The following is a 24,549-nucleotide window of genomic DNA, read 5'->3' as shown; positions in this document are numbered from 1 at the left end:
ATGGAAAAATCATTTCTGGTGTGAACCAAAATTTATGTCATGGGTTTCAAGAAAAGGAGTTTAATTTTGAAATCTGCTAAGGTGGGATGGATTTTGGGGGCGTAATGTGTGTCAAACTGACACAAAGCCGAATGTTTTTGGGATCCTCCCTTCTGTTTCTGGGTTTTTTTTTTTTAGCATAAATTCAGAACAGCTTCATTTGAAATAAGGACTTGTCAGACCAACTGAACTAGAAATTTTTGCTTTTAGTCCATTTAGTTTATGACAAAGTTAACTTTAACTTTCTCTGGATTTCTGTTGCAGCAGTTAGGAGTCCAGAGTTCTGTGATTACAGGTGACTATTACCTTTGAGTTAGTAATGCAACAGCCATTTCTTATTTTGCTGTGGTGCTGCATATTGGTCTGCAGATCCGAAATGTTTCACATACAGTATTTCATCTGACAGCATCATATTACATTGTGTATAAAAAGTGAGAGTTCTGCTGTGACTAAAGTCAGAACTGCTGATAATTAAATTTAGCATAAAATACCTTTTTAGTATTGCACCTTCTACTTAAGACAAAACTACTAGTGATGACAGAAAGCTGGAATGGACAGGATGGGAGAAAATCAGTGTAGTGAATTTTTAACCTAGAAGCCTGTAGATTTCAGTTGACTGGATAAGTGCTAGATAGCATTATGTAATACTTAACATCTGTTGTGTGTGCATATCAATGTGGTGCATGAAATGTCAGAATGTTCTGCCACACTCAAATAGTATTCCATATAATTGAGAGTATTTCCTGTTTTTTTTCCCCCTCTTAACATAGGTTTGAAGATGGGAGATATGCAATCAAGAAATTGAGGTTTAAAAGTTGGTGCTGAAGCCCTCATGCCTCCAACCAGGACTTTTCTTCTGAATGCTTTCAACACTTGGCTAAACACTACTAATTCCTGATCACTGAAGATTTTCCAGTGCTGCATATCTTACATCTTGGAACTCCAGCAGTTAGTCTTAAAGCAAATCCTGTTTTGTGGACTGTCTTGCAATTTTTTAGCTAATTATAATGATAAAAAGGGAGTATAAATTTATTCTGATCCATATCTAGTTGAATGCATGTTAAAACACAAAAACAAAGCTTGCTCAATCTACCTGCAGTGACTGATGCAAAAACCATCATATGCAAATCCAAAGGAACCAGAAAGTATTTTACAACTTGTATCACTAATGCACTGTTGTAATGTATGCAGGGTCTTAAAAGGTAGAATCATGAAAGTGAGTTTCTTTACAGAATACCATAATATACATTAGATAAGTGCTTCAGCCTTTTTCAGGTTGATGAAGTTGCCAGTTTAAAAGGGGCATATTTTTATTTAAGTTATGTATTCTTTTCAAATTCAACTACTAAATTGGAGTGACTGGAAAATGAGTCAGACAAGCTGTAGAAATCCCGCACACAATTAGTTGACTTCATACCTTTTCATTTTCATTATACAGATTCAGTGTTATACAGATGTTCTTAAGGATCAGAATGAAATGACAAAGGTAATGCTGTGTGTGCCAGTAAATAAAGCAAACTTCCTTGAGGCAAAACTGGCTCTTAGGAATAGTAGGAGGTGACATCACCTGCATAATGAATTGCATGTCCTGGGGAGATATATATTCAGTACTATCTTTCATATGATGCAAGATGTGTCAAAGTGAGACTGCCACACAGACTGATAGAAAAACACTTCTAGTTCTCAGTTCAGGAAATCCATGCTGTTTTTCCTAAAGAATGTTGTAGTCAGTTGAAAATGTATGTGCAGTTGATTCAGCTTGCTTTCCTGAAACTTAAGAAACGCTAGGGCTTTCTACAACAAGCAGGAGTTCAGCTGCATGTTATTCTGAGGAAAGCTTGTGTGCCTGATGAGTATGTTAAAGGGGAACAAATCATTTTAACACGATTTCCTTATTAGTTACTTGCAGTATGGACTATGGATATGCTGTAGTAGGGCTGCCAGAATATAGAGATTTCAAATAGCTGTTTTTTTGTTTTGTTTTTTTTTTCTGAAAATATTTGAAATTAATGTAGGAGCCATTTGTTGGTTACAACATTTTGATGTGTTTTCTTAGTATTTTTTTTTTTACTTCCTAAATTGCACTTGGAAGCACGTAAAATAAGACTTGACTGCAGATGAGCATTTCATTGCAATGAGTCATTTCTGATATTCTTTCTTGCAACTTCAATTTTTAAAAAGTACCTCAAAGCAAATGCTGTGGGACAAAGGGCTAGCCTTAGAACCCATTTGTATACCAAAATTGTTATGGGGGAGATTTTAAATTTTTAAATTTGAATATTGCACATAAAGTCAAGGTTTTTCTTAAACCTGCCTGACTTATGATTCCAGAAAGATGCGATTTTCTTTTTTTTGATACATTCTGCCTGCAATAAATTATGCAGTAAATGGTTATAAAATGTTGTTCCCTTTTAAGTGTTTACACAGAGGTATATCAGGCTGTATTGTTCTTGTAGGTTAACTTCCATTCAGAAGTAAATTTTCTAAGTTGTGTATCTAGTTACGCTTTGTTTTGGGGTGTTCTGCTCCTATAGAGATTTGGCAGCTACCTCAGGGTAGCATCAGTGCTGACTTAATGCTGCCATTCCAGTATCTGCCCTGGTGGGAGGCTTATGTACCTTCATAACCCGTTGGTTGTTAGAGCCTTCAGTAACTTTATTTTTTACGATAAGCACTCTCCATATTTTGTACTTCCTTTTTTTTTGTTTAATAAAGTTTAGGTTATTTTGCATGAATCACTGTCAGTGGACAGCCCCCTTATTTCTAATGCCATGAACATAACTATGTTGTTGGTATAAGTACTTTAAACCTTACTCATGAGCACTTACTGCAGCTTAGGGATTTCCATATGTTTTTATATGGAGCAGAAAATTACCCCAGACAAACTTATTTGAATCTGTACTGCTTCGTTCAAGTCTGTTTAACAATTCCATTTGTGTAGTAGATTTGCAGCTTTGATTAGTCAGGTGTGCCAGAGTACAGTGAGCATTAATACAGGCCATTTGTCCATTTTAGCTGGTAGAGTGTGACATTTTGTTGTCTTAGCATGATTTTAACAAAGAGCTGAGGCATGAAAGTGTGCTATATTGGGGAGAAGCTGTAAAGAACAAGCTCAAAGCTTTGCTGTCTCCTGTCTCATCACCCAACAAACTAAAGCTTTGAAAATCATAGGAGAGAACTTTCATGAATGCTGCAATAGATAAATAGTTAAGGAATGAATATAACTTCCTATATATTTGCTCTAACTTCAGATTCCTAAATGTCATCTTGGAATTGGTCTCTGTATAATATTCCATAACATTTAGGCAGTCTCACTTGAGCACTTTTTTTTTTCTAAGTTGCATTATGGGATTCATCCACGAGGGGGAAACTGTACCTTTTTTAAAAGGTACTACGCCTTCCAGTTTCGATCAATTATAATCTACTGGGAGGGAGGAGCATGTCTCCAGTAGTTGATAAGGAAAGTAACCAAAAGCACAGTGCAGGGGGACGGGGGAAATATGTGTATATATAACTATCTTAATGGTATTTTGTTGCAAATAGTAGAAAGCATGGTTATAAAACTGCAGCAGGGGAAACTGTACATCATTAAATAGGCGTTTACACAGTGAGGGTCTTATGAAACATTCTCTCCTGCTTTTTATATAACATTCCCTATTTAGAATTCCTTTATAAATAAATACGCAGTATGTGTTTGCACTAGAGCTCCTCAGCAAATGAAAAGAGCTAGTGCAGTAGAGACATTTCAGATCAAGCTTCTCTTTAAAAAAACAAAAAAACAAAAAAAAACAACAAACAAAAACTTTTATGGCAGCTTTATATGATTAAAAACAAAGTACTACTTTAAACCTGGAACCGAAAATAACTGTTGCAGCAATAACAAAGAGAAGTCCAAGAAAGATTTTTTTTTTTTATTTTTTTTAATTCAAATTTCAGGTGTTGAGTTTAGATAAAGTATTTTTTAAAAACTGAGGTATTCCCTATGTCAGTAACAACTGATGAAAATGTCTTTTAAATGTAGCAGCAGCAAAAGAAAAATGGCTAATAATTGGCACCAAAACCGTGTAGCCCTAGTCAGTGACATGGTGGTTATTAGTGAAACACCAGGAAGGAAAACAGAGAACCTACTACTAGATCTTGCTTGTGCTTGTTGTAACCATCGCCTGTTTGAAGTTTCTAGGAGATGTGCAGGAATGCTGTTTAAGAAAGCTTTTTTTTTTTTGAGCATACTATGCAAGTTAAATGCTTAGATGCAGTGGTAGATGAAAAAAAATCCTTTAATTGAAGTCCTTCCTTGTATTGCTTCATTCACTGAAAAAAAACCCTGAACAGCAAACCACCACCACCACCCGTAAGTACCACCATGTCTTAGTGTTGTCTGAGAATAGTTCTTGGTACAGAGTTGTTACACCAGGGTACTCAATGTTGACTACTCTTCATTGGAGCGTTCTGGCTTCACTGCTACTTGGGTAGTAAGGCCACTCAAGGTATCTGGGCAAGAGTTAGAATTGACTTGGAATCACTCCCCAGTGCTTAAGCAGAGCATTATACACCATTCCTTTGGGTTTAGAACATACTTTAGCTTGAATAGGTGAGCACAGCGATCCGATACCACCACTTAACTGTAGGCTTAAACTCATACCAGAGAGTAGTAAATAACCATGTACGTGAAACCTCTCATCTTAGGAACGTGAACAGTAGTGATGCTTCAGCTGGAACTTGTGGGAAAGAGGCCGGATGCTGTGGTTGTTGAAGGGCAGTTTGCCATTGTCCAGGATGTGGTTTGTGCAGCCGCTGGTGGGAACCAGGCAGGAGCTGGATCCTGCCTTCTCCTGCAGGTGTCCCTGGCCGGCCCTAGCGTGCGCGGGGGCACGTACAAGTGCGTGTGAACACCTGGTCAAAAGACAAAGATTTAAGCTCATTCAGGTTGTTCTCATTAATAAGTTTCAGCTTTCTAGTCCTGTATTTTATCAACTTTAAGCTTCCTGCAGAGACCCTCAGGTTTGATGAGGTAGAATGCCAATTAACAGGAACAGTTGCAGCAAAGTTAGGATAGTTTTGTGCATCAAGCCTTGCCAAGAACCAAGTTCATTCTGAGATCTCCTTTGAAGTAGTGAGGACTCTTTCAGCAGGTTGTGTACACCTCTTGTTTGGGAGGGTGTTGAGAAAATAAGGTGTGTTTTGGAGACAGAAGAGGAACAGTGCTTATCTGGGGACAAGGAAACCTTTTCTTGCGTGGGTTGAATAGAACACCGAAACATCTGAATTCCACAGGTTGCAGTAAGGGTCCATTTGGGATTTTAAAAAATATTCTAAACAATTTATGGGCTCTGAAGTTTCAACATCAAGAATGTGAATATGACTTTTCCAAACAGTTGTGACTTTTGGGCACTTAGCAGGCAAACTGGGAAAGCTTTTTTAGCTGGCTGCTGTACAGACTTGTTTTAAGTAGAATGGATTTGTTAGTGGGTTTTTTTTATTGTAATGCTATTATTGGCTGCCCTCCTGTCTAAGATTTGAAAAAGTGAGTGCATGCAATGGAAGTACAAGAGGCCCCAGTAATAGTTCTCCATGTTTGTTATGAATAGACACAGGTTTCCTTTTTATTACTTTTTTTAAAACTGTCTTACGAACAGTTGTATTGGTACTTTTTTTAAGTTTAGGTCAATGTTGTCTTCCAGAATAAGTTTTAAGGCATCACTCACTCCTGCATTGAACTATCACATCAACACAAAGAGTGGAGATTCCATTCTGAGCCAGTTCAATTGTGAAAATTCATACTTTTTTATTTTTTATGCAATTCAATGAGTAGATGAGCTCAGATTTAAATTCTTAAAAGCACGTTTATTGTAACAAGAATTGTTATGTATTAATACTTCAGTTTTCAATAAAGATTGACTTGTGTTGCTTATTGTGGTTTTTTTTCCCTCCTGTCTTCGGTGACATCCTTTAGAAAAGATTCTGTTGCTGGATAGCAGTATGGTATGGTTAAGCTCTTTAATGAAATCTGGTGATTGATAGAAGCAAAGCAAAACATTTAAATTTGGTGAAGTGACTTTTCTCAGTAAGGTTTCTTAATGGCTAACAAAACACAGGGAACAAGCTGCCCTAAGCTGCCCTGCCTGAGAGCGTGGCAGAGATGGGGCAACCCTGCCTCACGCCCTTTTGAGGCATTTCCCAGAGTTTGAGATTTTTATTAATTTATTTTATAGCTTAAAGAAAATGGGACAGATGTAAAATTTCACAATGCTTTAGCGTTTGCTTGATACCAAATCAGTGCTGTTTCAGAGGTGACAAGCCTGGAGCAGAAAGCTGTTATAAATTGGTGTTTTGAATGTTCCCCAGAAGGAAAAGAGTTGAGTAGGTGTGAGGTGTGGGTAATTATCCCATTTCTTTAGAGTGTGGGTGGCTGTAAATGACACTAATGTTAAAATGGGAGTATGTATGTTGGGAGGGGACAGGACTATACTGCTTCAACTAACCGGCTATTTTCATTTATTGTAGGTCTCCAAAAATAACAATAACTTACCTCATAATGTTCCTGTGAAAAGCAACGCATGTGGAAGAAGAATGTGTAACGTCAGTAACTGCATCGATCCGCAGAAATAGCGTTTTGTTTTTGAGATCATTGCCTCAGGTGTGTTTTGTTCAGTCAAGTAGTTGAGCTTCTGAAATAGTAGCCAGGCACTAGGAATCCCATGGACAGATTTTTCAGTGCGTTTTATCTCAAGCTATTGCTGGTCAGTTATCCTGGGGTCCCTCGTATTTTACAGGGAGATAGGTTTGGGGTTGTTTTGCACATCACTGGAGCTGATGAAAATTCATAATCCCCAACCAGTGGGTTGCTGGAATCTGGGAGGATATAAAGGGGAAATGCTGTTCTTCAGAATGATGCTGTTTGTTCTTGGCTTAGAGGGATTCTGGTGTAGCTGTTGTTGTGGTGGTCTGTTGTTGTCAAGAATTACTGTACTGTGTCTGACACTCATAACAACATGGTACAGAACTTTTAAGTCTTTATATGGGACTTCTTTCTTGTTTGTTTTAAATCTATGGAAATACTAAAATGGTGGATCAGTAATGGTTTGATTTTTTTTCCCTCTTCCCAGATTCATTTTGCATATTACTCTCCCACTTACTTGCTGATGAGTGGCTGTTAGTTATTTGCTGTGAAGGTTAGATGTATTAAGAACTCCCCTCATTTTAGAGGCAGCTTTGAACACTTGGTAACAGCCAGAGCCCCTTCCAGAAAAGTAACTGCTCGGTTAGCGATTCTCAGAAATAGGGCAAGAAGTTTTGAGTTTCAAGCTTTCCTGTAATCATGGACAAAAAGAAAGTTTGCTTTTTCTAACATCTTGCTTTAGATTCTAAACTCTGTGGCTCACTGACAAAGTCAGGTAACACAAATAGTTTTGTTGATGAGCTCCCCAGGAATCGGGAGTGATATATTGATTATTATTTAGATGGTAATTTTCCATTGTAGGAAATGTCATAGTGCTGCGGTAGAAGGTGTTGCTGCATTATGTGGATAAAATGTTTGATTGTGTGTGGGAGGCTAAGTGCTCTCCTGGATTTTTATTTCAAAATCCATCAGGCTATTAGCTATCCTGTTTTAATAATCCAGAATAGAATGGGGTCCATGTGACTACTTTAAAAATTTTTTTTTAAAAGGTTGTACAGCAGTTAAGAGGTCTTTGGCAGCTACGGGAAGTTGTATTGTCTGTTACAGGGAGGAGGGCAGACCTGCAGGGAAGACTCTTGAGCCTCATGGGTACAAGTAACCTATAGCTGTAGACTTTGGGGGACTAAAAGATACTTCAAACACAAACTTGACATAGAAAACTTTGTGGCAAGTAGCCCAACTGTCAGTTTAAATTAGTGCAACTGGACCTTCATTCTTGGACTATATTAATCTATTTTGTAGTTTACAATAGCATGTTCTTTTCTGGGCAAGAGAGGCACAATATGCGGACAAATTAATGCTTCAGAAAGAGGGAGGGGAACACACCTTTCCACAGTTTTGCTTTTACCAGCCTCGTTGTAAGAATTGTGATCACGTGGACTTCACAGTTGAGATTGAATGCTGTATGCCCTTTCAGTGCAGGAATGCTAACATGGCTGAAACTGGAGGTAAGGAGGTTTTCTTGATGGTGTGATTTAGGTCTCAGGTGTATTGTTTTAGGTTGCTGGAGGTTAAAGGAAAAAAAATTATCAAGCCTAGGTAATAGATGTGCAGGCAGGCTGCTACTTCTGAGAAAAGGGGGAAGAAGCAGGTGTGGAAAGATAGAAGGAACTCTTAAGCAGAATAGTGTTACATAGCTCCATTTGATTATGGCAGATGTAAAGGCTTGTTTTATATACTCAGTAGTTAATGTTGTATGGGAGGATTACAGAATTAGACAAAAGTAAAGTTGATAGCTTGTTTATTTCCCATCTCACAAATGTATATGTAAACAGTCACACACAAAGGTACACAAGTCTGGGTTAGGTATCACAGGTATTTCATTTGCACAGGCTGTAAAACAGGGAGCTGCTTTGGTAGCAAAGTTGTGCAAAAGAAAAGCTCACTACGTGCAGAGAAGAGTGGCGTAGTTGCAGGGAGGAAAATGACAGGAGTGTTGTGCAAAAAGAACAAGCAGCCTGTATTTTTCCTAAAACCACCAGCACTGCCAAAGCCATGGGATTTTAGTAATGTAGCTTGTTGTTAAGAAAATGTGGGAGACGTGAGAAATCAAGTGTGGTGTGAGGTGTTAATCCCAAGGCAGGGCAAGCTGCGATGGCTGCGTGGCTGGGAAGGAGGAGCACCCTTTGGCCTCTGGTGAGCCTGAAGCTATGTGGCTGTGGATATAAAGGCAAGTGAAATCCAGGTTGCTGCTGTTCTTAGCATGTGGTAGGCCATCCTCTGATACCCCACCCTCATTTGTGTAGCACTCAGCAGAAAAATGCAGGGGCTTCTGCCATGCCATGTCTTGGACTGCCTTCTTGCACTAGCTTAGCTCTGAAATGAGTTGTGTTGATTTGTTTCTGCTGCTTTGCAGATTGATTCCTTCCCCTGCACTGTCAAACTAAATGAACAACACTGCACCTTGAGTGGGTTAAAATCAGCTGAAAACACTTCAAATTTCTTCAGTTAATTTCTATCCATTACCAAAGTTTGTATTTTTTTAACCCATTACTTACCTGAAGACCTGATCCTGCTGCTTTGCGTAGGCAGGAAGCTCTGGAGACAGGGACTTTCTACTGGTAGGCTGGTACAGGACATCGTAGTTGAGATGTTATGATCATACCGATGTGGTGCTGCTACTTGTCCGTAGCAGTGGCAAGTCCTGCTAACTTCAGTAGAAAACTTGAGTAGCAGCAGGTACAGGCTGAGGCTTCAGCAGTTGAATGAAGTGTGAACAGCTCCATTCTTAAAGCTGTAGGAATTATTGTATTACCACATTACCTGTCCAAACAGGTATTGCAATGCCATAACCCTCATTAGCAGGTACATGGGGAAATTTGACATGAGAACTGAGAACAGTTGAAGTAATAACAGTAAAATTAGAAATTAGCACTTGCTGGAAGCTGTACCATCTCACAGACGCTGACAAAGTTCTTAAGCAGTCTGTGTAGCGAGTGGTACAATATTTGTTCAAAAGACTGATTTAAAAATCAGTGGCAAGATTGATATATTTAATTCTGCTGTTACATGAAGATAAGCTTCCACTGCAGTAAATCTGGAGGAACACAGTCTGATATTTTGACATATATTGCAAAAGATGAAAGGGCTTTTTCTTAAGAAAAGCTAGTTTCTGTCATTCTGGCATCCCAAGAAATGTAGCATTTTCAGTCTGAAGCTGAGCTGCTCTTGGAATGTCTGTTACTCGTGGATGCCTCAATTTTCAGGTGTCCCAATCTCTGACAGGGAGCCCTGGCTTTCAGATGCTTTCAGGAGCTGTTTAGACCCCCAGATGCAGGCGGTCGGCGTGTCGGGGGCTTCTGGGTGACAGGCTGACGTGCTGGTTTTGCAGAGCAGTGTCCTGGACAGCTGGGGTTACCCGCAGTGTACAGCAGCGAGGCGATGGGCTAAGCCAGACAGAAACGGGGCTCCTCCCCACCCTACACCCCTCTGTCCTTCAGGTAACAGACAAAACACAAAAGATCCGAAGGGCTGCTTCTTGGGAACTTTTAGCTCTGTGGGGATTGATCTATTTGGTTTTTTTGATTTAGTACAATGACAGTTTTTACTGCTTCTGATGCTATCAAAACTTGAAGCATAGGCATTTGTCTAGTGTATACACCCACCTTTTCTGACTCAGTTATTCCAAACTAGCAGTTCAAATTAGAGATATTTTTCTTTTTTTTTTTCCTTTCTCAGAGCAGAAACTAGATTATCTAGCAGCCACTGGTTCTTGTCATTTTACTGGTAGCTTCAGCAAATCATTCTTCAGATTGGTTCACGTGCTTTATAAAAGTCTGTGTCTTACTTGTCCAAGTGAAATCTGGGGAGATTTTACTCATTAAGAAACATGGCTGTTTTTCAGAGGAAGTCTCCTAAACAGATAGCTACAGAAGGAGGGGAACAGACAGAGCTGAAACCCTTAAAAAAAAAAACCCCAAACCACCCTGGAACAAGTCTTACGGTCCTCTTTATGTAACTCAATGCCAGAATTATTTTTCTGAGTAGTTAGGTAGTTTCTACCCTGAAGTCTGGAATGATTGGTGCTGTTCAGACCCATGTCAGGAGCTTCAGTTTGTTTTGCATGAAAATCCGCATTTCTGGCCATCTAGAAGGTTCATCTCCAGAGGAGTGGGTACTGAAGTCTCACATCTCTGCTTACTCGTGTTTCAAATGGATTCTTCCTGTGAATCTGGTAGGATTGTGTTGTCCATTAAGCTCAGACAGCTTGACAGAAGCTGTACTTGAGCTGTTCATATGCCAGAAAACCCCTTTATGATGAGTTTAGATGATGACGTTGTGAGTCTATGTAACGTGTACACAAATGCTTTCTGTCTTACACACATGTTCTCCCTAATACTTTTAACTGACAGTACAATGTGAGTAACTTCATTCAAAATCCAGATGCCAGGGTGAAGAGGAGGGAAATTCAGTGTTGGTTAGTCTGTTACCAGTGTCTAACACATGTACATTTTACCATTTAATCAGTAACTTAGGAGATGAGATGACTTTTGAGTGTCTAATCATTTAAAACTAATGGAAGTTACACATGATCTGATACACAGTTTGTTCAGGAAGTAATAGGTTTTGTGGTTAGAGAATCAGGAAGTAGTGCTGGGTAGAAAATAAATGATGGCATTTCTCGATGAAAAATCCTCTTCAGATTTAGGAAGTGGTCTATTGACATGCCGGTGTGTGGGTAGGTATGTTGAGCAAAGTGAGTCTGATCTTTACCTGTTTCTCAATGTCACTGCTTGTAGCTCCACCTACTGTGTTACAGAGTTTCTGTCTCTCTGTGTGATCAGCTCTTACACCTGATTTCAGTCTTGCGTAGGGGACCAGATCCTAGCTCCAAATGTTTCTTGCAAGACTAGAATCCCAACTGAAGACACTTTCCAGGAAGAGTGCCGGTAGGCAGTCAAGTAGAGAATATATTTCTCTACCAGAAATAAATAACTTCTCATCAACTGGTATATTGTTTGGCCGGAGAAGTCTGTTTTGGCACTTACTTAAGATGAGTAACTATTAGAAATCTTCCTATAAATTGTTTGTGTGCACTGGTCAGATATGAAGTAAGTTCTGGAAGAGGTGCTAAATAATCTGATCATTTAAGCAGCTTGATGCATATTTACTGTTCAGAGTATTGCTACACAGATAATTAATAGTAGCCAATTCTTATGTCTGTTTTAGCAAGGGAAGGGCAGGGGCATTGTTTATTGCCCTTCCGAGCTGCTGCACTTTAGGGTACTGTGCCACTGTCACCCCACTTCATTCAGTAGACTAGGTCCAGATTTGTACTGGAGTGACTTTAGGTGTAAAGCTGAGTGTATAAAGCAACATACAAATTAAAAACAGATCAGAAGTTGCAGCAAGAGAAACTTTGAATAAATGTTGAGAACTTTTTTTTTTTCATAATGGGGACAGTGAGGTATTGAACAGGGACTCAAAGAGGGCAGCTCTATCCTTGAGTACACTTGGATCACAACCGGATAAGACCGTGCGTGACCTGATGCAGCGTCACGGTTGGGTCTTGCTTTGAGGGTGTGCGTGTGTTGTGGGGGGGACTTGTCCCAGGGTCCCTTCCAGCCCTGCTTCACTGGGCCAAACCAGCATTCCTCCCCCACTTACTAATAAGCACAGAAAATTGATCATTTCTGTGCCAACAGCTTTTCTTCCTGGCCAATCAAAACAAACACACCATGGATAAGGAAGGATAGGAGGGTGCAGACACCAAGGGTAAACACAAAAGTGACAATTGCCTTGTGTTACTGAGGGGTGCTGGCTGCAGCTGCCTGTGCCTGCTCTGGCTGTGGCAGCGCAGCCCGAGGGGTGCTGTGGTGTCCCACCGGAGCGTTGCTCTGCTCTGCGGGAGCACAACAGCACTTCTTGGGCTTAAACTTATGCCTGAATCCAGCAGCAAGCATGGCCTTGTTCCCCTGAAGGGGGGCAGGGGGCACAAAGGCTTAAGCTTGTTGGAGGGGTGACAGGTGGTTGTTGCAAAAGGGCACGATGCTGGTATTGGTGTAGCTGTGGGAATGGGGTGGCAGGTAAAGCCCCGGCACTGAGGAACACCATTTGCCATGTCTGGGTTAGCTCAGTGGAGCTTCTGAGCTCCCCTGCCAGGGGGTCAGGGCAGATGCTGTGCTGTGGCAGGCAGCAATGTCCAGACCATGTAATGCTTGTGGGATGCAGAGCACTGCGTAACCTGGCATGGGCCTGGGAGGTGTCGCTGGTAAGTCTGGTACTTGGCAAGAAGTAGTGGAGGCTGATCTTAGTGGCTTCTTATAGACACTGATTTTATTTTTTTGGTGTCCCCCCCAGCCCCCCAAGTTATTGACATGCTGTCCTCTCAAGTGCAGAGAACAAATGTTCTGTATCTTAGTTTGGGCTGTCAGAAGATCACATTGACTGCTAAAGCTCAGGCTGCTGCTCTGAGGGGCGCTTAGCCAGGGCTCATGGAGGGGGTGTGGGTAGAAAGGACAGGCATTGCAAGGCTGGTAATACAGATGTAATGTGCAAATGTGGGCTGGTTGGGGTTTTTTTGTGTTGGTTGCTTGTTTTCCCCCTCCCAGTTTTAGTGACCCACACCTGTTTGTGCGGTGTTTGAAGGCCCTTCCTGCAGTGTCCCCCAGCTTGGTTTTCCCAACTGCTGCTCACCATGTGAGAGGCATTTCTGACAAATGAGAGCCCAGACCTGTAGCTGTGCTGGTTCAGGCAGTATCTCAAGGCTCTGCTGCCAGCTTGGTAAGCCCCACTTTCCTCTGTGGCTTGGGGTGACATGGGGGAGGGGGGAAGTGCTAAACCTGCCATGGGCAGACATCTCTTGTGCTGCTGCCTGAGGGGGAGGTTTTTGTTGGTTTTTGGTCACCACTCTTCTGTAGGACCATGTTGGATAGTGATGTCACACAGGAGGAAAACCTGGGTTCTCTTTCAAGTGTGTTTCTTACTTCGTGGTGCTTGCTGTTCCTCTTTAATCCCATATTGCTCAAAGTGGGCTTGAGCATCCCTTGTAGCTTTTTTGTTGTTTCCTAGACACGTTTTCCATTTAAGTAACTAGTGGGAATCTGAGCGCTGGTGACTTGCTAAACCTTGATGATGTTCTAAGTGACTAGCACATCTCCTGTATGGTCTCTGCTTCCCCAGTCTTCCATCCGAAGGATGGCTTTGCTGAGGGTAACCTTCCAGCATGGCTTCTGCTGACCAGTGGTCGCTTTTTAAGCTGCAAGAGCAGAATCTCTACAGTGACTTTGAAGAGAAACAAGTTCACACAGATAGACATGTCGGAGACAAACACAGGCTGAGAGTCACTTTTACAAGTTTCTTTATGAAATTAAATGTTGCCCCTGGTCTGGGGGGGAAGTTATAGTGCAAGAATGACTTTGTACATGCTACTGAATTCAGATATCCCTGGATGACCAGACTTTGGTCAGCTACAGCATCAACAAACACTGGATTTCTGAGCTCTGCAGACAGTGCTCACTCACACTAGTGTAGCCTTGGAATGAGCAGGTGCGTGTCTTCCAATGTCACAGGATGTTTCCTAAGCTAGGGAATTCAGTCAGTATGGCTTCTAACTCACGCTATGGTAAGGCAAATCTTTCCTTTTACTAACCAAGGTTTAAATTGATTCTTTTTGGCCACAGTTTGAAACTTGGGTACTTAAAGTGAGGCTCTTAATGCCTTTTTAAAGTGGCTTTCCATTTTTTTAAAGGTGTCAAAAACCTGTAGTGATACCCCTTGCATTGAGGATCTGTGGGAGTTTGCATAACAGTCACGGTTTTAGTCTTTTGGGTTGAACTGTAGACTCTGACTTCTGGGAGCTAGGTTTGTAAATATTGACCTTTCTTAATAAAAAAAATAAAACAGACAAAACAGGCATCAAGTTAACAACATCTGACAAGAACAATTACAGACTTACAAAATACACAGTTCTGTTTTTTACCATAAATAAACACATTACAAACAATGAGCATTTTCATTGGCCAGGAAATATGGCAGAATGATGGAGACGAGAATCTAAGGAATTGAGTACAGTATTAATTAGGCACATTTTTCTCTAACTTATGTAACTCAAACCCACTATAGAGATTCTTGAACTTTACTCATGCTGCAGGTTGATTGGCACAGTTTAACGTACTCTATAGTTCATCAGTGGTGTTGAACCTAAAGGAAAGGAAAAGGTCACAGTGCAATACTCACTGTTGTCTTGTCTGAGTGCCTGCAAAGGCTAACCGAATTACTTAGACGTGTGTAGGAGGATCATGTCTCTGAGAAACGTGGGGAGTGGGGGTGGACAGAGAGCAGAAGGGTTTATCCCTCCATGGAAAATGTATCCTGTCAGTGACTCTGAGCATGTCAGTGGGCTGCCCTCCCCTCTCTGACAGCTGCCAGGCAGCAGGAGTGTTCGCAGCAGGAAGGAGCGAGGCAAAGTACAGCTGATGAGCAGAGTCTTTTCGGGTGAAACATGTCAGGCTCCCTCCTGTGATCTCTTCCTGGAAGTTTGCCTCTTGGGCACTGTGCAAGGCTGGCTCGATGGGACTGGCACAAATGCACATGTATGTGCAAGCACACACCCCGTGTCACCTCAGAGCCAGGGCGGTCAGTTGGTCTGCAAAATAAATAGGGAAGGCAGGAGCACATGTGCCATCCTCTGTAAACAAAGGATTGGAAGAACCTGGGCTCCACCTCCCAGGACTGATGGATAAAGTGCTTTTTCTCAGAAGGGGTTGAGGCACAAACACGGGGCTGCCCTTATTTCCGGAAGGGCGTCAGCCTGCTGATGTTCTGCCAGAAGTTCGAGGGCTTGCGCTTGGGCTCTGCCAGCATGAAGACTTGCTGCTGAGGGAGCGTAGTAGGCAGGGTGGGATGCTTCTGACGCATCAGAAAGTCATAGTATGGCCTGGTGACAGCTGCGATGAGAAGGAGAGGGCAAGCATGTTAGCTGAGCACAGCTGCCTTGCCCAGTCCCTGTTAAAGGGGAGTGAACTGGGTTTGTCTTAGTATTACCCTTTGTTTCAGCACTGCTTTTTAGGATTAGGGTTGATGCTGTGGAAGTCCCAGAAACCTGAAGCAGAACTGACAGGTGTTCTGCCAGTGTGACAGCAGGGCTAAGTAGCTGTAGCACATCGTTAGTGACAAACGGAACTGGGGCCTTTGGTTGTTTTGGGAGAAGCAGCTGCTGTGCATGTGCCTCTGTTGCCTGGTACAACTTCCTGCGCTGGATTTCTGAGTCGTAATGGTTGGTCCCTAGCCTGCGGCCAGCGCTGGCTTGGGGGGGTCTCCTCTCCTGCTTTGCCCCCATGGCTTTGCTCTGTTTGACAGGTCTGGCCTCCTTCCAAACTTCCCTCTGTTTGCAGCCAAATCTTACTTCTGACTTATTTTGGAATTTAGCCAAGCTTTCTTACTGGAGACTTGGCTAGGATTTAACTGCTGGCTGGTACCACCAAGAGGAAGTGGTTGCCTCTCTGTGCGTCCAGAGGAAAGCAAGTGACATTTCTTTCCTCTGGATATAAAGAGGGGTGGTGGCAGCACGAAATGATGGAGCAGGAATCTTCAGCTAACAGTGCTATGGGGACAGGGACCTTTTCTTTCTGTTGCTTGAGTTCACACTCCCCTGGCTGCTGCTAAATCTTCCTCATCTCTTAAAGGTTTAACAATCAGCTCTGTCCATGAGCATGGTACCTCCCCAAGTCATTCTGCCAAAATCGCAGGTCTCAAAGCATCTCCCACAGGCACAATTGCCCAGGCAGGAATAGTCCCTGCTGCAGTGACCTTTGTGACTCTGCATCATGGGGATTACTACAAAACTTAATCTTGTCTTTTCATAAAGGGAATGCCATACTGCTTGGAGGGCCTGGCTTTTAGGGCGAGGCTGTGAACTAGCCTTCAAACAGAAGCTGCTGGCTTGTGTGTAACTGGTTTCTGGCACAGCAATCACATGCAAAGCAGCTCTCCTGGAGTTAGGAACAGTTTCCTGACTCCAGCTGTCTGAATCTACCAGGAACCACATTGCAGATTGTCACATCACAGCTCACCATCTGGCCCTCTCAAGAGTTTGTTAATGCCACTTCACTGAAACTATTCCCATATAGTAAATATAGACCCACCACCCGCCCCCAGTTCTAGCAGCATTTGTATGTTCAGGTGTGACTCACCCTTAGGCTTCCCAGTATGGTGCTGCTTGCTGGCATTCAGCATCGCCTGCTTTTTCTGCACCTCTGTGATTGAAAAACCTTGAAGATAAAATAGTTTGTCAGCAGCAGGTCAGCATTCTGGAGCTCATGGGAAGACACTGGCATAGACAATAAGGGAAGTATGGGGGTAGGAAAGTGCCTGAGGGGAGAGGTCACAAGCTAAAACTACTCCCAAACATGGAAGGGGCCCTTTTGCTCCCCCCAGCCTGTGCTGCGCTGCACCACACCACCCTCCCTACCTCTCATGCAAGGTTTACTGCCTGCCCTTCCCCCCTGCCTGTCCAGACCAGTTGTGGTTCAAATCTCATTAGATCACACAAGTCTGAATTAAGCAGGATTTGGACAAAACAATGAAAACCCTCTCTCACAGTGAGAACCCTTGACTGAATGTGTTTTGTATAGATACTGCCAAGTTGGGCACTCACGCTGTACTGGAAAATAATGGAAGCTGTATGTAACGTATTGACTATTTTGTCAGCCCTGCCTGAACTCATTAAAGACACATCACCCTCCCTGAGGACATTCTGCAGTGTCTGCTCACAGTGGTTTCCCTTTTTTTTCCCAGTTGCACACATTCATTCAGAACGTGCAGTTCAGCAGCCCAGAACTGGACTGGAGCATGGACTGGCTTCCCTGCCCTTTCACTCCTATGCATTGGCTAGTGGTTGAAAAAAGAAAAGGAAAAAAGAGGCCAAAAAACCTGTCTCACAGCATTGCTCTTTCCATACCTGTCTCCTGGTCGAGCTGAACCTGTCTCCTTTCATTCTCAAATGCCTTCAGCCAGCGCTGTTTCTGCTCAGGCTTTTTTGCACAGAATATGTGGACTTCCTCAGTGTCTCGGCAGTGCAACTTAAATGCATTTTTCACACTGATATTGAAGTCCTTGTCCTTTCCATCTTCTACATCCAGTATTTCCATATCATCCATGTTGATCCGGCTCTTATAATACAAGATGTCCCGGCGCAGAAGGTCCTGTAAGAGAGATCACACAAACTCATACAGATGTTATTGTTTCCTGTCCTGCCCCTTCCTTAAACATTTGTTTTCTTTGATATGATGGAGTATTTAATCTTCTTAGCAGTCATCACAGTCCTGTAAGAGAAAGCTGATACTGGATTTGAACCTATGGAATTGCAGTGTGCTAAGCTCGTGTTGACACGGTTGTTCTAGGGGTATGGTCATGCTAGGCTGGCAACTACTGCTGTGGGCTATCAGCTGCCCTGAAGAGCTCTGAGGGAGAAGCAAGCTTGTGTTATTACACATGATCCCAAATCTTCAATAAGCCCCTATCAGAAAAGTAGTATTTGAATCCTACAGTCCCAGTTAGAAAGGAAAAAACAAATCCTAATTAGCTTTTGTTTTTTGTGTTGACAATGCAAAGTAAATTTGAGAGCAGTGATAAAACAGTGAGGATCTCATGCCTAAATTACCTGGAGCTAGCTCTATGTCATCGATTATGCAAAAAAACCTTGGCATGTTCAGTTCTGAAATTCCAATGGAAGATACCTTTCATTTGCTCTACGAAGGGAGATTTCCTTTATTACTTAAGTTATGAAAAATAGCATGGGCTGTACTTATGACTTACATATGATGTTAATATGGTCTTATTGACTGTCAAGACCCACAGCTTTTCACTGAAGCTGCAGTTCCCTTCTGAATATGATATAAATCTCACATGGAGGAGCAGTTGAAAAAGAGAAGATGGGTGACAATGTTCATACTTGAGTTGTATAAAATAAACCCCTACACTAACCCTAGCAGCAGTGCAATGCTTTCCTCTCTTGCTGTAAGAATTAGGCCCGTAGTTAGTTCCTGTAGCTTACTGCTGTGGTCAGGTGCACAGAACACACCAGGACAGCAGAGAAAAGACTGCAACGAATGCACATAAAAATCTCAGTGCCAGAAGCACAAATTATTCCAGTAAGTATTAAGGAAACAAAGGTAGAGAGGGAGTTCACTCAAATCCTTTATGCATTTGTGCCTGGCTGGTGAGGTTACCTTCTTGCAGCAGACAAGCTGGTGATCAAAGAGGAAGAACATCCTCTGTTGGCTCTTGGCTTGAGGGTGGGAGATCTTGGCTAATTCTCCAGAATAGATGAGTTCTGAGCTTCTGACTAGGACATCTTCACCCTGAGAACAGCACAAAGAACAGGTTGGTCTTGGCCATCTGAAAACAGGGGAGAAGAAATAAGCCTGTAGTCTCATCGGAGAACCTCAGCTTGGCTGAGGGGCCTGTGTTGCTGTGGGGCCTGAATTCCTGCTGACGAAACTCTCTTCTGGGAATGAGAGAGAGCCTCTGTGCTGGAGGACAGTCCTTGTCACATCAGGGAGGCACTGGGCCCTTGGCACCCAGGGACTGGGAACTGAATTTGATAAGAACAATAGTGTGTTAAATGAAAAAAAAATCTCCTTTTTGCAGGGAATCTGCTCAGGGCAGCTCATCTATCCCTGACATTAAAGGAGGTACATAAGCAGAGAGCTGAGTATTTAGCCTGACATCCTTGGGGAGGGAGACAGTCTGGTTTTATTAAGTCTAGGACTTAGAAAATCAGTAGTTTTGTTTCTTTTATTTAGCAATTTTTTTTAATGGGTCTACAGGGAGCCTTGGCTTCCTTTGTCACTATATCAGAGCTTGCCTTTTTGCAAGAATAATGTGGCTTACTAAGCATTAAGGGGCAATTCTGCTCATCTTGAGTTTGAAATCACTCAAGATAAAATGGGGGGCAAGAGGAAAATAATAGGATTTCCCTAACCTCCATGGTAATTTTATTCTGCAAGGAAAATGTGGAAGCAAAAGTCCCAGGGAACATGCAAAGGCAGCTGGTCTGGCTGGGTTATGTGCTAGACCTTTTCAGTTGTACTAAAAAAATCACATCTGTTTAAATAAAGGAAAAACAAAACCAAAAAAAAACCAAAACAAACTACAAAGAGGGACATCAGAACTGAGGTAGGACTAGATAGTAATCCTTATGAAGATCTTGTTGTAGGCAGAAGCTGTTGGAGAGGGAGAAGAAGGGCAACACAGAACATTCAATTCATGAGGAAAGTAAGTCTCTCACCTCCCAGTCTTCTATTGAACTCTGCCACTGAGCAATTTTGTCAATGTTCTCCAGCCGCCGCTTTCGCTCATTGATGAGCCGAGCAACGTTCTTCATGGCATTTAAGGCAGCTTCAACATCTTTAAAATCCCTAGGGTAGGGCAGAGGTGTTAGTCATGACAAAATGACACGTGCTCATTGTACCTACACTCCAAAGGGCTGCCTAGCATGGCCTAGGGCTGGAGAGCAGAAAACAGTTCTATCCCAGCTGTTTTATACTGGAGGTACATGTTTCTGTGGGCAGCTTTTCAGATGCATGCTGGTTTTGAGGCACAGATTATAGTCTTGTAACAAATCCAGGCCCAGTCTGTGGAAGGGAAGGGAGTAAGCAATCAAATTCAGCCACAAAGGTGTAAATACAAGTTGCTAGAAGAATCTCCATGGGTTTCCAAGCTTAGTTTTTTTCCCACAACATAATACAATATATTCATGATGCCACTGTTTTTATACAGGGACTGATTCTGTCATGCATAGGTGAAGCAGTTCAGCAGTAACTGGCTTCATTTCAAATGGGAGCCAATGGTTAATCTGGAAGGGTAGGGCAGAAGCTGATCTGCCCTCCCCCTCACACCATCTGCTGCCACCAGCTACTTTTGCTGAGCTTAGAGTAGCTGGGAGGGAGCCGTTGTGCACAACTTGTCTCTTAACGCAATTTTCAAAACATCTGTGTACTGCATTAAGGAACTTTCTGCTAAGAGGTCAGCTTCAGAACAACATGCTTATAGATTTAATAAGACATGCTTAAAACCATTCTGAGAAGCACCAGTGTTGTAATTAGGAGGGTAAAATTAAGTCAAGCCACAATGGACCAATATCAACATTTGGCTTTAATACAGATTTTTCATGTTTTATTTCTGTAGCTAATTATTTCAGATGCTTGAGTGACACAGTTATTTGAACTGAGGGCAGTGCCTTCACCCTGAAAGGCAGTGATAGATTTGGAGGCTTTTGAGCTAGTGCTGAAGAGCACCGAGTGTGCATGGCTTGAGTGCTGCAGGCCACGACTTCCCCCTGGGGAAGCACCAGGCAAAGTTCATGATCGCCACTCAGCCCTGACATGCGGTGGTGTAGTTACATGGACGCTTTTGGGCATATTCAACCAGTGCTTTTGGAGGCAAAGTTTTCAACACCACCACCGGAAACATTTAACTCCAAGGTATGTATGTGCCAGTATCACATGTATGTGGGCCAAATGCAACAGAAAAGTATCATTGTAAGGTGGACCTTGCAACTCCAGACAGGAAAGCCCAGTGCTACTGTAGTGGAAAATGATGTACTTGTGTCACAAACTGTAAACAAGAAAGTGTTCATAAAGAGGGTGTCTCAAACAACTCAGGTGGGATGCCCTGTGGGGGAGAAGCAGAGCAAGCTCTGCGGACGTGGGATGGTGGGCCGTTTCTTTCTCCCTCCCTCCTGTTGTTGCCCAGAGACAGAACTGCACAGGTACAAAAGAGAAAATGAGAACCTTCTGGAACAACCTGTTGTGCATGCGTGACAGAGACTATATAAAGGCAACACCCCCCATGTGTCTTTGTTGACCAAGCTGGCTGCTCTGGCAACACAGGATCCAAGGGTGGTGATTCCCCTTTCCTATGCCCCCATCCCCTCTTTTCTCTTTCCTCTTTCTGCTCTCTCTCGCTTATACATATATTCACATATATAAGTTTTGTATGAATTAATTTGGGATCGGTTGGTTGCTGATGGGTTATTAGGAAAACAGTCTCCTTGCCAAAGTGCCTTTATTCATTTTTGGACGGTTATCAGTTGATTGTTGCCAAATTGTCTCCATTCATTCACTAAAGTGGCCAGTTAATAAAGTCACCAGAACAATTGTTCCTCTGAGTCATTGTGACTCGGCCACCCTGCGGCTCTGCCATCTTCCACCAGCACACAGGCTCTCGGGGAATTCAAAAGATTCACCCCCCTCATAACCCACCACGTGGGACGAGACAACTTGATAGAAAAATACTGGTTTTTCCTGGTCTCTACGAGGTAACACAGAACTGTGGTAGTGGCTGCTCTTGGCAAGCTGCCTTCAATACGCCATTCTGCATTAGTCCATTTCCATGAGACCAGTCTCGCTCCTTCCCTCCCCACCATGCTGTCCTACCTGTGCTGGGGGTTGGTGTATTTGAGCAGTTCAGCCAGTTGCAGTGGATATTTGCAGATTTTCTGTACAGGAGTCAGCAGAAACCCGTCCAGAGAGATGTCGATCATCTTCTGCAGCAGGCGGCAGGCTTCGAAGAAGTAGACGTACTTGTTAACTTTGGTGAGGCGGGACAGCTCCATGCAGGCATTGGGGTGGTTGTTGCAGTATTCAGAGTATATCTGAAACTCTGTTTGCTGAAAGGAAAATGAAGGGATTTACTGTCCGTGTTCTTTAGGGTGATGGCCTGGCTCAAACTGCTGACTGTGAGTTCTCTGTGTAGGTCCTACTCCTGTATCACATGGGGTGGGTTGGTAAGTGGTATCTTCCCCAGGCTTTGAAGCCTGGAGACCTAAAGTTGGAGATGGGCAGGGTGTATGACAAATTACAGCACATGCAGCTTATCTGAGAGCCCGGGACGTTTCCACGTATTCTGGCCTGTGCTCAGCGGAATGTTTTTAATGACTGGATCAGCCATTGCTGATCCTGCACTGACCTGAAGATACCATAGCTGTAAACTCAGGTCCGGCTTGAGATTTAGGAATCTTCCTATTTTTGCCTAAAGTAGCATGGCCTGGCAGGGAGTATAGTGATCAGAGGCTGAGGCACTTTGAAAATGTTCTTTCCACAGCCACAAGAGCTAGAGGATGTTTTATTGGGAGGTGGGTAGTGGTTGAATGGGGTGGGGGTGGGGTGGTGGCATTTAGTTTGTTTGGGTGGGTTTTTTTAAACAGAGCTTCAGTTCTGTCAGATCAATTTCTAGATCCTCTGGCTTAATCCATGCTCAGCTACCCCTTTTCCGTGAAGTCAAATTTACTTACATATTCCAAGAAGCATGAGCCAACCTCACTCAAATGTGGGTGGTCTTTGTTGAATTTCTTCTCTAGTGCTTTAACAAATTTCTTCTGGCACCTGTAGATGTCCTCAATATTCCCAAAGATTGTCTTCAGCTGTTCTTCTGTAAACATGTCAGCTCTTTTGCGGCACTGCTTAATGTAACCCTAGGAGGAAACCAAATGGGAAAGCTTCCTGGGCATTTGCTGTGTGGCCTTTGGGTATCAGCAGAAAACACTATGGACTGTAGTCAGTTGTACACCAGGTTCCTGTTCCCCCTTCCTGCATAGCTGCATCCATGGTTTAGCTATTATTTTCTCTACTATCACCCAAAACCTGGTACAAATAGAAACCAAGCCACTGTTACATGACTGCCTTAAACCATACTGTAATCCACACTTGAAGGAGTCCCAAAGCTGCTCTCTCTCCTGTTAAAAACACCTTGATCTGTCTGCAGGCTATGGAGTGTTCTGACCCCAGCATGGATCCACTGAGATTTAGGCTAATTAAATCCAGCTGCAGATCTGGTTTGGCTGCTTGTGTTGGGAAATGCCTGGCTGACTCAAGGGAGGAGGAGTGCACAAAGGACATGGGGGGACACTGCAGGAGGAAAGGTTTGTTTGGTAAGGGTGTGCTGCTTTGCCCCAGCTGGCTCTCCTGGAAGGTGCTGCATTTTTGTGTCATTTCAGTGAAGAACTATGTTCCTGCAAAACTCTTACCAATTACCTTAATTTACCCCAGCGTGTCTGACAGAGTGTCTCTTTTAGAAGAGGTGTCACAATAGTCAGCATATTTGCAAGTGAAAGACCTAATTGGCTGAACATCCCCCAGTTGTTTTGATCTGAGCATGACTTGCCTGAAGGCTGGAGTTGCTGATTATATTACCTCAGAACATACATTAAAGAGGACAGCAGTGCTAGACATTTACTTTTCTCTGGCTTGGGAAATTCAATTAATTCCATTTAATCAGAGCCCAAGTGGGTGCTCAAAATACAGAGGCATTTGGGCTATTGCTGTAATGAATTGTCTTCTGTTTTCTGAGCATGCAACACCATTTAGCAGAGCAGGCTCTGATGGAAATAAATAGAGTCTCATGTTCAGAAAAGTTACCTGCTTAGGGTTGTTCTCTGGGCAAGAATGGGACATGCTCTATTATCCTTCAAACAAGTTCTTACATTCATTTTTCCCCTTTTTTCCATTACCTCACAAATGTCCTTCAGATGCTTGATGTAGTCTCTCTCTGTGCTTATGATCTCATTGATGACGTTGGTCCTCATTTGGTCTTTGGTGGTCTGCCCCATCCCAAAGCGGCGGGTGCCACTGCTGGACTCGTCCTCTTTGCCACCCTCTACCTTCAGGGGATAGTCTTCCATGGGTTCATCCTGGTTTACTCGCAGCTGTGCCAGACACACAAAATGTTCACCATCTGTATTGCTAAACATGACTCTTCCAAGGAAAAGAAGTTGGGGACAGTTGACTGAATGGCAGACAAAGATTGAGCTAGGGTAAGGAGTGAAGAGGGCTGCTACGTGTCTATTACCTGTGAACATATATTCCCCTTGGGGAAGCTAAGGCCAGATA

At 42.8% G+C, this 24,549-nt stretch overlaps 2 protein-coding genes and 1 long non-coding RNA gene across 4 annotated transcripts in view; 2 read left to right on the top strand and 1 right to left on the bottom strand.

Moving 5' to 3' along the window:
• Positions 1-5,950, top strand: part of FAM168B (family with sequence similarity 168 member B) — a 47,706-nt gene extending 41,756 nt beyond the window's left edge. For both annotated transcript variants that reach the window (XM_074877805.1, XM_074877804.1), the window contains exon 7: positions 810-5,950. The gene's annotated coding sequence lies outside the window, so the exon portion shown is untranslated. The remainder of the gene's footprint in view (positions 1-809) is intronic.
• Positions 5,951-6,547: 597 nt separating this feature from the next.
• On the top strand, positions 6,548-24,262 carry LOC141947097 (uncharacterized). The gene is made up of 3 exons (XR_012630027.1): positions 6,548-6,676; positions 23,426-23,591; positions 24,189-24,262. It is a non-coding gene; the product is annotated as an uncharacterized LOC141947097 (long non-coding RNA).
• Positions 8,443-24,549, bottom strand: part of ARHGEF4 (Rho guanine nucleotide exchange factor 4) — a 222,502-nt gene continuing 206,395 nt past the window's right edge. The window contains exons 8-15 of the mRNA XM_074877800.1: positions 24,171-24,365; positions 22,956-23,135; positions 22,099-22,331; positions 19,950-20,079; positions 18,889-19,020; positions 17,619-17,862; positions 16,852-16,929; positions 8,443-15,606 (exon numbers count right to left, since the gene is read on the bottom strand). Of these exons, the coding sequence (XP_074733901.1) occupies positions 15,449-15,606; positions 16,852-16,929; positions 17,619-17,862; positions 18,889-19,020; positions 19,950-20,079; positions 22,099-22,331; positions 22,956-23,135; positions 24,171-24,365 (1,350 nt within the window). The 3' untranslated portion in view covers positions 8,443-15,448. The remainder of the gene's footprint in view (positions 15,607-16,851; positions 16,930-17,618; positions 17,863-18,888; positions 19,021-19,949; positions 20,080-22,098; positions 22,332-22,955; positions 23,136-24,170; positions 24,366-24,549) is intronic.

The sequence above is a fragment of the Strix uralensis genome, chromosome 9 (assembly GCF_047716275.1).
Source record: "Strix uralensis isolate ZFMK-TIS-50842 chromosome 9, bStrUra1, whole genome shotgun sequence".
Taxonomy (NCBI): Eukaryota; Metazoa; Chordata; class Aves; order Strigiformes; family Strigidae; genus Strix; species Strix uralensis.
This window is presented reverse-complemented; position numbering and strand designations above follow the sequence as displayed.